The 12421-nt window shown below is 44.8% G+C and overlaps 1 protein-coding gene across 3 annotated transcripts; it reads left to right on the forward strand.

Annotated features, from left to right (window-relative positions):
* The first annotated feature begins 578 nt into the window (after positions 1 to 578).
* On the forward strand, positions 579 to 10241 carry SUV39H2 (suppressor of variegation 3-9 homolog 2). Of its 3 annotated transcripts, none has more exons than XM_030478509.1 (6): positions 579 to 647; positions 1630 to 1775; positions 2753 to 3424; positions 5208 to 5354; positions 7076 to 7205; positions 8467 to 10241. In XM_030478509.1, exons 1-6 carry the CDS (start codon positions 629 to 631, stop codon positions 8574 to 8576), a joined length of 1224 nt encoding a protein of 407 aa, XP_030334369.1. In that variant the 5' UTR covers positions 579 to 628; the 3' UTR covers positions 8577 to 10241. The 3 variants fall into 3 exon arrangements, with proteins under 3 accessions (XP_030334369.1, XP_030334368.1, XP_030334370.1); XM_030478508.1 differs by lacking the exon at positions 579 to 647 and adding an exon at positions 663 to 1412; XM_030478510.1 differs by lacking the exons at positions 579 to 647; positions 1630 to 1775 and adding an exon at positions 1784 to 2077.
* The last annotated feature ends 2180 nt before the right edge of the window (positions 10242 to 12421 follow it).

Here is a 12421-nt window from a genome sequence, read left to right on the forward strand (position 1 = left end):
CACAGGGGCTTGGAGCAACCTGCTCTAGTGGAAGGTGTCCCTGCCCATGACAGGGGGTTGAAGCTTTAGGGTTCCTTCTGAGCCAAACCAGTCTGACTCCATGTTACCTAAATCCTCAGAGACATAATAGAGCAAGGGTTGCCTGAATGGATTTGGAGAGACCAGTGTTCAATTACCCATTTCCTTACAGCCTTCCCAAATTGCCTTATGTTTGCAGAATGTATATTTCAATATTCTCCAATAGATACTGCCTTGCACAGATCTGAACCTTACTGCATTCCAAATGCCTATATTGCATGTCTTACCAGCAGTATATTGATTGAACTTGTGAGGCTTCCTAGAGCAGAGGAAGTGCTGGGAAGCTCCTGCCTCTTAGCCCACGGCCTTTGATATCTGGAAAACAAGCAAACAGCTCCCCCGCTCCTGTGCGAGCACAAAGGGCTCTTGCAAACCCGCGGGACCCTCCCTCAAGCGCCGCTCCCGAGCCGCGAACCCGCGGCCCCTCAGGGTGTCGTTGCCGCCAAAGCCTTTTGCGTGTCTCGGTGGGCGGAGCCGCGCAGGCGCGCCGCCGCGCTCTGCCCCCTTCCGGAGCGGGGCGGAGCCGCGGGGGTGTCCTTCCCCCCTCAGGATGGAGGGCTGGCGAGGAGGTGAGGGAGCGGCTGCGTGCGCGGGGGGCGGCAGGGCCCGGAGCCACTCGCTCCCGCTTTCCCTCCCCTCCTTCCCCCGGTGGCCGGGCAGCGAGGTCTACCCTTCTCTCTGAGCGGTGGGGGCCCTGCTGCTGGGCTCCACTCGGGGCCGTTGCCGCCTCCCTCCTTCCCTTTCCCCGTCCCGCTCTCAGCCACCCGGCCGCGCCCTCGGGGGACTCTGCCCTGAGGGAAGGCGGGGGGCGCCTGAGGTAACTATGGAGGGCGGGGGGACGGGAGAGGCGCCCGCCGCTCCCTGCGCCCGGAGGTGAGCGGCGGGGGGCGGGGGCGCTGAGGCGGGAAAGCCCCGCGGTGCCCCGGCCGCGCTGAGGGGGGGAAAGCACGGCCCTGCCGCTCCGCAGCTCCCGGGTCCCGCTCCGCGCTTCCCTCCCTTCTCCTTCCCCTTCCCGGCCGGCGGTGTTGGCCGGGAGCTGGCGCGCTCGCCGGGCGGATACGCCGCGTCCCTTTAAATCCGCCGAGCTGACCAGGCAGCCGGATCCTTCTGGAAGAGCGCTGTGGATCCCTTCTTTTCCTCGTCCGGTCACCATGGTTGCGTCGCAAGTGCTCGATTCCACTTGACTAACTGCAGATATTTGGCGGTATTACTGAAGAACGTGGCCGTAGTTCAGTTACGGGATGCTGTAATGGCAGGAAAATTGCTTGGTTCTTAGTGCAGCTTTCACCCACGGAAGTCTCTGCCCTCCAAAATGTTTGTTGTTCTTTGTAAATGTAAGTACTGAACAGAATAAAGGTGCAGGGAGGGAGTCGCTGAACGTGTTTCACTTCACCCGTTAGAGAAGGGTTGAGTGTGTGAGACGCTGTAGTTGCACAAGAGACTCGTGGACTGCTATCACCAATTGCAATGTGGGGGCTCTGGGATAAGGCGTAATGATTTCCATTCAGCCGAGACATTAAATAGGATTCTCTACCAATTTTCTTATTGTAGCTTGGTATGTGCCATGTCTAGCTTCACTTGAGACCCTCCAAGAATTATGTAGGAAGGAAAATCTCAGATGTAAATCCATTGGAATCACCAACAGGAGTCTAAAGAATTATGAGGTGGAATATTTGTGTGACTACAAGGTAGAAGAGGTAAGAGAAACACAGACCAATTTGATCACTCTTTCAGCTGAAATTCGGAAGCGAGCCGAAGGGAGCTTTGCTCATAACATAAAGCTGCAGGCTTGTGAGGACAAGGCTCTTGCTGACGTTGAATGAAATATCTTTTAAACTTTGAACTGTAAACAGAAAGCGGTACAACTGCTGCTTTTGGCATGCTGAAGGAAAGGTCTTTTTGTTTTCTGAAGCTCCGGAGATGTTAAGAGTTATGAAATGCTTCACCTTTGCATATCTAGAAGTTAAGCAAGATGCTGATGCTTTTAGCTTGTAGCTTGGTATGTATCACGATGCTTCTCCTTTATTCGCAGGTAACAGTCTGTATTCCTCGCTTGCCTGTTGTAGTCTGTTTGATGAAGAGTTAGGGCCATGTGCTGCAACTGGATTCCTACGGCTCGATGGTGCCAGTGAAATTCAGTCTCAGGATTTGGCCTTATTACAGTTATTTGGCCTTTTTTAAAACAAGTACCAGACGTATTATATACACAATATTATGTGTTTTGAATGGATTACTCTTTGGGGAGGACAGTTGATATGACAAATGGTGTTTTTTAAGAGATTTTCTTTCTGCTAAGTTGAGAATTATTTCTATGTGTGATACCACTGTGTTCTGCTTGTGCATACGAGTTGTACAGCTAAGCTGGCATAACCTTAACAAATGAGCTGCCTCCAGGTATGCTGTTAGCAATCAGAGTTCATCCCAGCTGTTTATTTTCCCTTAGAGATGATACGTAAAGTGTCCAAAGTTGTGCTTGAAGTTAATGTGCAAACAGAAAAGTTGATTTTTCTTTCCTTTTTCTCCCCAAATCTAATTGCTATGGGGACATCAAGGCCTTCTGCACTGCATGCTACTGCTTAACTCCAGAGCTCTTGTGTTTGTCTGTGTACTCTGTGATGCTGGATTGCAGCAAAATGAAACGTGGCTAAACTTGTGTCTGTTTCTGTATTTCAAGGGCACAGAATACTATCTTGTGAAATGGAAAGGATGGCCAGAATCTTCAAATACCTGGGAACCGCAGAAAAATCTGAAATGCCCATTGCTTTTACAGAACTTTCTTAGTGACAAGAACGAATACTTGTCTCGGGTGAGAGAAGGCAAAGCACTGAAAGTGAGAAACCATGTTAAAGCTTTGAATCCTGTGGTTGCAGATTACATTGTAAAGAAGGCTAAGCAAAGAATAGCTCTGCAGAGATGGAAAGAAGAACTCAACAGGAAAAAGAATCATAAAGCAATGATCCTGGTAGAAAACACTGTGGATCTCGAAGGCCCTCCTTTAGACTTCTACTACATTAATGAGTATAAACCTGCTCCGGGAATAAATGTGATAAATGGAATAACGACTGGCTGTGAATGCACTGACTGCCCTGCTGAGAAGTGCTGTCCAAAAGAGGCTGGATTTATTTTGGCTTACAATAAACAAAAGAAGTTGAAAATCCAGCCTGGCTTGCCCATCTATGAATGCAATTCCTTTTGTAGGTGTGGGCCTGACTGCCCTAATAGGATAGTACAGAAAGGTACACCCTATTCTCTTTGCATCTTCAGAACTAACAATGGCCGTGGTTGGGGAGTCAAAACCCTCCAGAAAATTAAAACCAACAGTTTTGTGATGGAGTATGTTGGAGAGGTATGTATTTATCTTATCTACATGAGTTATTTACAGTAAAGGGAATGTTGGGAGAAAATCTTCCTGAGCTTTCTCTCAGTTTTAACACTTCCACATAAGTCTACTTTTGAGTAGAGAAAGACAGTAAATAGGCATTGAAGTCTGCAAAATTACATTGTCCAGAATGTTCCTCCATTCCAGAGCAATCGTGAAACGTTCAATGTAAAGAGAATACTTAGCCCATATGTCACTAAAGAATTATTTTAGGCTCATGCCCTACTAGTATTTCTAAAAGCAAGTCCTTTTCTTTCATGGCAGTCATATTCTTCATCCTTCCCTCATCATCTTTATTGCTGGAGTTTTTGCTGTCCCCAGGCACAGTCATTGCCAAACTCCCCACCCAGTGTGTCAGTCCCTTCCTGTTTTGTCTGAACTTTTAAGGTAGTATATCCAAACATACTGATTATTTCTGATGAGCAGCAAGAATAAGACTTGTAGTGTCAACGTTACCTGTTTACTCAATCTCTTACTAGTTCAAACAGAACTGTAACATTACAAAAGACTGACCTCAGGTTACTCTTGAGGTTCTGTACTGCCCTATGTTTATCTGGTCCAACCTCTGCTCAGTTTCAGGGCTCCTGGCAGCCTCTCTGATCCAGTCTGCTGGTGTTTCTGCCACAAATCTGCCTTGCTACCAAGTCGACTCAAAAGAATTCCTTCTGTCCCTTCGTATAAATGTTTATGGTCTTAAATTGTCCTGCCTCCTCCCCCAGATATTCTCATTTCTCATGGTCGTAACCTCTCTTGTGAACTTGTGCAAGAGGTCAAAGTATTTCTGAGGGGTTAATGCAGAAAGATAATGGTGTAATTAATTTTGTTGCTTAAAGGAAAGAATGTGTATTTACACTTTCACCTAAATCTGCTTACTCCTTGCTTCTAAGTTCTCAAATCTGATCTGTCAGAAATATTTTGAGGGTTTTTTTGTCCGATTCCACCACATTTTGTATCTGTCTTGCTGCCAAATTGCGGTTCTTTGCTGAACGACAGCACATGTTGCTGCACAACACAATACATGGAACAGGCTGCAGATGAAGTTTTTTAAGCTGTTGCTGCTGTCAGAAGTGGCTGTAGTTCTCTTCTCTGGGGAGTTTGTGGATTTCCACCTTGTGCTAGTCTGATTGCATAGATTCAGCTTTGTCTTGTCAAAGTTGTCATGAACAGGATCTTTCATTGCAGCCAAAAATAGCAGAAAGATGCTTCTAGGGAGGGAGGAGATGGAAACTGGGCTGTAAATGTGACTGAGTTGTAAAGACTGATACCTGTCGATCTTTGCCTGTTCAAAGGGAGAAAGTTACATGAAGTAAACAAGGCTTTCTGGGTCTAATGCAAAAATTGTGCTTATAGAGACTTCAAGCAGAAAAAGTTGATTGCATCTGTCATCATCAGAACTCTTCACAGAAGGTGCTGATAGCTTTTTTTCCCCAGGACAAGGTAGTGCTCTGCATCAGCTGTAGGTAGATTACATCCAGAGGAGCCTCAGTCACTAACCAGTTCAGCTGCATGCGCATATTCGTTGTTCATAGAATAGTTTGGGTTGGAAGGGACCAACCCCCCTGCGATGAGCAGGGACATCTTTCTCTAGGTCAGGTTGGAGATGCAATGCTGTTTCAACATCAAAAAGTGACTGTGGGATTCTTTTACCAAGTAAAAACTTTTCTAACTTGACTGTGATGCTTGTTTGAATTTAGTAATAGTTAATAATATGATGCAGGTTTCTTTTTTTCTCTCTCTTGGTTTTTTTTAGGTGATTACAAGTGAGGAAGCAGAGAGACGAGGCCAGCTCTATGACAACCAGGGAAATACATACTTGTTTGATTTGGACTATGACTCAGATGAATTTACAGTAGATGCAGCTCGCTATGGAAATGTGTCCCACTTTGTGAATCACAGCGTAAGACCTTGTTTTGTACACTAAGAATTTGGAGAATTACCCTGATTGTGCCAGAAATATCTTCTCCTGCTGTAAACATTTTCTTACCGTAGTCACAGTGTTTTGGAGTAGTTTGTTTCACACCAGCACAGTCTGATCAGGTATAAATAGGAATATTTAGCCTTAGTGGGACTACCTACAGCAAGCTGGGAATGAGATGCTGCCCGAAGTGGGCACCTGGTAGGACAAGGCTTGTCACTGAACACAACCAAAACAGGGCTGGTCTGGGTGTGTTTTCTTCCAAGGAACTGAAAGAACTTAATAAAAGTACTTAATAGAAGAATCAAAGGTGACGGGAATTGATGCGTTATTGTGCAGCAGGGCAGGAGGCTGGGGCTATGCTGAATTTCATCCTTCAGACATTGGTAGAGGGGAAAGAAAAGAAGATGGCTATGCTTTCGTTGATATTTCTCTCCTGTAGATACCTTTTTCCCTCAAACTTAAACTTGCCAGAGAACTCGTAAGTAGATTTTAAACAGGACATTTTTGTAGTGTTTTGTTTTGTGTTTAACCGAAGTACCTAAAGCAAGAAGGCTCAGCTGCATTTGTAAAGATTCCTGAACTAAAAAATGTATTATTTCTCACAAATATAATGTTTGTGAGATATGCAGTCAGTGTTCTACAAATGCAGTAAATTCACATCTTCAGCTGTGAGCTGATGGTGCTTGTATTTCATGCAGGGAATTGCCAGGGAGAAGGATGAAGAAGAGTTGTAGATGCAGCCAGTTGCTCTTCACTTTTGAAATGGGAGTGAAGTATTCTCGCTCTAATTGTAAAATGTCAAACTTCACTTCTGATTCTTCAGTGTGAGATACATTTTACTGTTAAAGAGCAAAAAAGCATGCAGGGTTTAAGAGACTGTCCCAGTGACTACTGATGGTGCTGAGGCGCTGGCACAGGGTGCCCAGAGAAGCTGTGGCTGCCCCATCCCTGGCAGTGTTCAAGGCCAGGTTGGACACAGGGGCTTGGAGCAACCTGCTCTAGTGGAAGGTGTCCCTGCCCGTGGCAGGGGTTGGAACTGAATGAGCTTAAAGGTCCCTTCCAAGCCAAACCAGTCTGGGATTCTGTGATTTCTGACGCTTAATCCAGAGAAAATGATAAAGTGGTTTCCTGCTTAGTGTCCTTGACCCTCCTCCTGCCACCCAGCCCACAGTAGATCCTTCAGGAGCCAAGTAGGTTAGCAGCTGAAGGTAGAAATTCATGCATAGTATGAAAAGATTATTTCTGGCCTGGAAGCAATGTTTAAGCCTAAATACAGATGGGGAGTGTGTGGAGCTTGAAACAATTGGTGGTTTTTTCTTTTCTTCCAACTTTCATCCTTTTTATGGGTTTTGTAGGTGAATACTGACCTCTGAATGGAGCTTTAATTGTTCTGTCACTTTGTTGTTCTCATCTTTTGAAGGTATCTTCGTTTGGGTTTTTTTTAATAAGCTGTTGCATATAGTGTCTGTGCTGTGTAAAGGCCCTTCTTGAAAGGACTCGACTCTCAGCTGTGAATGGTCTCCTTCAGTGCTATTTCAAGAATGTGATTTGTTGATTTCAGAACATAACTTCAGACTTCGTTCCATCGCTGAGAGCAGAACCAGTTCTTCCTTTCCTGTGACCGTGGTTTACTTCAACGCTTCAGTGAAACTCAATCTGTGTTTTTCCTAACAGAAACTACATTAATTTTTGCCTTACAGTGTGACCCAAACCTTCAAGTCTTCAACGTGTTTATCGATAACCTCGACTTGCGTCTTCCTCGGATAGCACTGTTTTCTACACGAACCATCAAGGCTGGAGAAGAGTTAACCTTTGACTACCAGATGAAAGGTCTGCAGGCTTTAACGCTGTCCTTGCAGGAGGTTTGGGGCAGTGGTGGGCTTTGTTGCAGCTTGACTGATGATAGTATTTTAGTGGGGCACTGCATCTCCTTAAGACAGCGCTGGGGATTGTAGAGCAGCCATCACGCACTGACATGCAGACAAGATTGTACCCAGGAGCTTTAGCTTTTGGCTCCTTCAGCACTCTTAGCTCACAGCAAGGGGCTGTGGTCAGGATGCCTGCCAAGGCAAATTACAGGAATGCTCAAAGCAATGGTCAGCTACCATTAAAAACCCCTTTATTCAGATTGATACTTCAGTTAAACTACGAAGTAATCTGCTAGTTACAGAGACAGTAGGAGCAGCTGAGTTGCCTAAGGCACCATAGGTTTGTCTCTGGATTCTGATGTCTGTAGGCCTGGGTTGGGGATGTAGGTCCTATGGTACAGATGTTTAGGATGGAGGAAGTACAGTCCAAAGTTGACTGTTGTGTGGTTATGCAGAGACTTCAGGAAAAAAAGTTCTTGGCAAAATGACTTGGCAAATCACTGTGAGGGTGCTGAGGCGCTGGTACAGGGTGCCCAGAGAAGCTGTGGCTGCCCCATCCCTGGCAGTGTTCAAGGCCAGGTTGGACACAGGGGCTTGGAGCAACCTGCTCTAGTGGAAGGTGTCCCTGCCCGTGGCAGGGGGTTGGAACTGGATCAGCTTTAAGGTCCCTTCCAACCCAAACCATTCCATGACTTCATTATTTTTTTCCAGTATAGTAAAAACTTCTTGATGTTTAGTGGCAGGGCTGTCAGTGTGTGTGTGTGTGTTGGACTTTGCATGCAAACCATTTATTCACGATGTAGTGTTCGCCCTGCTGTTTTGTTTCCAGAGAAGCATCACTGTACCCCAGAGCTGTACCTCATTCTTGTAGAAGCTCTCTTTAAGAACTGACAAATTGATCTGGTTAAATCCTTAAAGCTCCTCTTTTTTTTGTGGTGCCTGTGGCACCAATGTTCAAGGCAGGCTGCACTCCCAGCTGCTCTGTGTGGGTACAGACCTGAGGGTGCAGGGCTTGAGTTTGCTGAGCTTTGGATTCTGGTGCGTGCACTGCGTGTTGTATAAGTAGCTGTAATGTGGGTGTTGGTAGAAGCAGAGTAGAGCTTCACACAGAATTCTTCTAAGAACTGGGGTGGTCAAAGGCTTGTTGAAGCCATTTGAATACCTTCGTGGCTTCCATCTGTCTTTCAGAACGTTCTGATTTGTGTTTATCATCTGTGTTGCAGGTTCAATAGATCTGACTTCAGAGTCCGCCGATGGTCTTAGCCCATCCAGAAAGAGGATCAGAACTGTCTGTAAATGCGGAGCTGTGTGTTGCAGAGGGTATCTCAACTGAGTTCGGGTATCCAGAGCCACAAATACTTTGTTCTCTTTACAACGTGTTCTAAGAAGACTCTTCTTTCACACACATATATTCAAGTATTCTTACATCCCGTGTAAATAAGTACAGTGAAGACAAGGCATTATGTTTGTAAGTGAAATGGCATTGGCCAAAAAGAGATGCAGTGTTTCAGGCGAATAGAAAACTGATAATGGGGATTAAAATTTGGCTTTTCTAGAACTGTTCTTTTTAGGAAGCAGGAACATGTACACTGAGAAACCTCTTTAAAATGTACCTTGATTGGAATACCGGAGTGTGAGCTCACAGCCGTAGGCCGATGGGGAGCTGATGTCAGCAGGATGAAGTGACGTTACCTTGAGAAGTCTGGAGGTGTTTGATTTGAATCCTAACTAACTCATAGCTGACAGTTCTTTTGCTGCTTTTGTTGTACAAAGAAAAGCTTCATGAGATCAGCAATAACATTTATGGCACTGAGGTGGAGGATTAAGGGCAGCAGCCATCAGACTTGTGTCTAAGTGAAGCTTCACAGGAGCACAACCTGTAAAACGCCATTGAACTCAGTGCAAGTCAGGCAATTGGTTTGAGCAGATTCCAGATGTAAGATGAAGGTCTTGAATGTTTTTAGGTGACATTCTGTTATTTAGAAGTTTTACATGTAAGAGTTTCTTCAATTGTTATGTTCTGATGTTTAGGTAGGATGCTAGAGGAGCTCTGCAGCTCTACAGGGACTTTGTGAGCACTGGACTATGGGTAGTAACACAAAAGCTGTCTGTTTGCAGTCCTTGCTGAAACAAATCACTGGCTGCAGTTTGGCAATAGATAACAGAACAGGGAGAGCAGCCCATTGTCTAACAAGGCTGATGTGCTCAGTTATCCCTTAGGTGCACAAATACCCTGGGAGTTGATTCGTACCTGCAACTGGTTTTGATTAAGTTTTTACATACTGTGACTTTTTTTATCTAGTGACAGACTTCTAAGATACTAGGCCTGTTTTTTCTTGTTGCAAAAATGTTAACTTCAGTGAAGTTAGACTAGGGGTGAGTTTACCCATTTGCTGTAGACATTTGTAAGATGTTCTTGAATGTAAAAGGCTGAGAAATGTACTGTTCTTCGGCTGTATGAGTTGTATGAGTTTTTTTTTTCCTGATCATCTTCAAAGTTGTCTCGATCTGTTCGTAACGTATGCAAAGTTTTGCTTGGCTTCATGAACACAAAGAGCAGTTGAGGTAGGTTATGAGGGGAGTTAAAGCCAGGGATGATCCAAGTGCTTTATTCTCATGGATTAAAAGCTTGTCAAACTTGCACATTGCTTACAAATCATGTTGATAGGGTCAGGCAGAATAACGTTGCTCCATCCATGGATGCTATGTATCATAGGTCAGCTCATCACCTTTATAAGGTGCACGGCTGTTGGCTCAGGTGAATGAAGTCAAGTACCCAGCATAGAACTGTTTACTTCATTTGTTAGCAAATGCCTTAAATTTCACGTTAGTTACTAGCACTCCAAAACAAAAAGCATGTTGGTTGTTCACTAAGAAGCACAGTTGATCTGGTTCTTTGGCGGACAGTGGAATTTTACACACTACTGGCCAAAATCAGCTCTGGTTGGGGTGAAGAGCGTGGGCCACTGAAGTGCTGTGTCAGTTTTGTAGTCTACAATACAAAGAGAAGTGTGTTGAAATAGAAACTTCATCTGTTTAATGAACAGGAGAAAGTTGGCTTAGCTTTGAGAAGGATTTGATGGTACCAGGCTCACCTGTATCCACACGCTTGGATCAGTGCTGAATCCAGTCAGTTTTTGTCATGCCACATCCCGAACCATTTCTTTTTAATATATATATATAAAGTGGAATGTGGAGCTTTAATGTTAGCAAACTCGAGATGATCTTCTATCATTTGGAGTCATTAGTGCTTTCTCTTGCATGTAGCCCAATGGAGCGATGCATTCCACATGGGTGGAATCTGCAGCCTTCCCTGTCGGTACAGGATGGCAAGAAATGGATTCCTTACCAAATGGGTTTTTGGCCTCCTCTGTGCCAAAGGACCCGGGGCTGGTTTTTGACACTCTATCTGTGCCCATGCCCAGTTTGATTTAAATCCTGCAAGTAAATGCATTTTAAAAGATGAAATTGGTAGTAGTTGTACATGAGTTCAGTGGCTGCCTTGTCCCCAAGGAATTTGTGTTACCACCAGCATTGGAATATCGCTGCTGTTCCCTGAGGTTCTGTGTTACCTCTTGTGTGCTAAATAAAGGCCCATTAATTTATGTCCGGGCGGTAACAGCAGGTTGTATTTATCTGAAGTAAACCCACGTCTCCAGTTTAGAGCCTTGAGCAGTATTTTGTACTCACATATTCCCAGAGCATTCGGATTGCGATCAGTGCATGACTTCAACAGGACACTTTGTCTCTTTTAAAACTCTTCCTCCTCTTTTTATGATTTGGGGGGGAGGAGGGGGGGGAATTGCCAAATTGGAAAAGAAGAAAAAGCTATTTTCAGTTCCTTAAGGAGCCTAAACCAGCCCAGCTTCTGTCCTTGTTCTGCTTTGTGGTCTGCAAGCATCAGCAGGGCCTCCAGCTCAGGTGTGTAGATGTACCTCTTGGAGGCTGGTCACCTGTGAGCTCACCTCTCGCTGTTCTTCTGTTGGCTTTCCTTTTAATTTCAGGTGGGTCGCTTGGTTTTTTTTTTTGGTAGCAAAACTAAAGCTGCAAGATCACCCTAAGAAAAGCTCTTGTCTATTTATTTAATCTCAAAAGTTAAGTCAATCTGTTGGTTCTTTCTAATGTATGGTTTAGGACTGTGTACATTAGAATATGCAGTTTGTAAGCTCAGGAACATTTTCTTTTCAGAATGTGTGATCTCTAGTATTGCTATCTTCCTCTAGGTTTTGATAAAATAAATTAAATTTAGTTTTTCTCTTGGTGTTGTCATTCTTAACCCCAAAAAAAAGAATCATCTTAGCCTGTCACAATGAGCTGGAGCAGCGGGATTTGGTTTAAGACTGCAACCTCTTAATTCCTGTACCCAAATCTTCTAGCACTCTGAGGACTGTAGTAGAGCGACGGTGAGGAAGTCATGTGTTTCCTATTCAGTTTAGGGCTGGTAAGAACTGGTGTAAATTTACACTGTTGACTTGTTCCTCTACCTTTAAGCACACTCTCAGTGCAGCCCTCAACTTCCATGGATCAAACAGACAGAAGCCCATGGAAGAAGTTCTGCTCTGTATGACTTTATTCATGGAGGTCACTACAACAGCAGGTTCACTCGCTCAGCCTTGGTGATAAAACCAAATTGATAGACTCCATTTGGAAATGAATGTTAACAAATCCCTGGAATGGAGGGGGTGAGGGGCAGCGGAGAAGCACATGGACTGGAATGTCCATAAGACAATACAGACATGGTAGCAATGTTTCTTGGGTTGCTGTTCCCCATAGCAGAACACTGCTGGTGAGATGGCAGGAAGACGGGAGACAAGGAAGAGCTGTCATACTAAAAGTCTGTTTAATTCTTTGGGACAAGATGACTTGTTCTGGCACTGTTGTTGGCACTGCAGTTTAACAGAAACCTGAATGCCATTTCTACTTCAAATGCTAAGAATTCCAGCAGAGTTACTTACGATGGCACTCGTGCATGGAGAGTTGATAGTCTGGATTTAAAAACCAAACCTGAACATGTCTGAATGGAGTGAAGGCAGCAGAATGGTGTAGAAGAGGTGAAATCTGGTGATACAAGAGCCTGAAGTAACCCAAGAGCCTGTCCAGGATGACAGGTTACCTGCTGGTGCTGTGTGTGGGTCCCTGAGCAGGCTGTGGGACCACAGGGGTTTACTTGTAAGTCAT

Source organism: Strigops habroptila, chromosome 3 (assembly GCF_004027225.2).
Source record: "Strigops habroptila isolate Jane chromosome 3, bStrHab1.2.pri, whole genome shotgun sequence".
In the NCBI taxonomy this organism is placed as follows: domain Eukaryota; kingdom Metazoa; phylum Chordata; class Aves; order Psittaciformes; family Psittacidae; genus Strigops; species Strigops habroptila.

Excerpts from the sequence above, each read along its gene's own strand:
- SUV39H2 (XM_030478508.1), top strand. The coding sequence starts at position 1,391 with ATGTTTGTTGTTCTTTGTAAAT. Across the intron at positions 3,425-5,207 it reads TGATGGAGTATGTTGGAGAG|GTGATTACAAGTGAGGAAGC; the intron begins GTATGTATTTAT and ends GGTTTTTTTTAG. Across the intron at positions 7,206-8,466 it reads CTTTGACTACCAGATGAAAG|GTTCAATAGATCTGACTTCA; the intron begins GTCTGCAGGCTT and ends TCTGTGTTGCAG.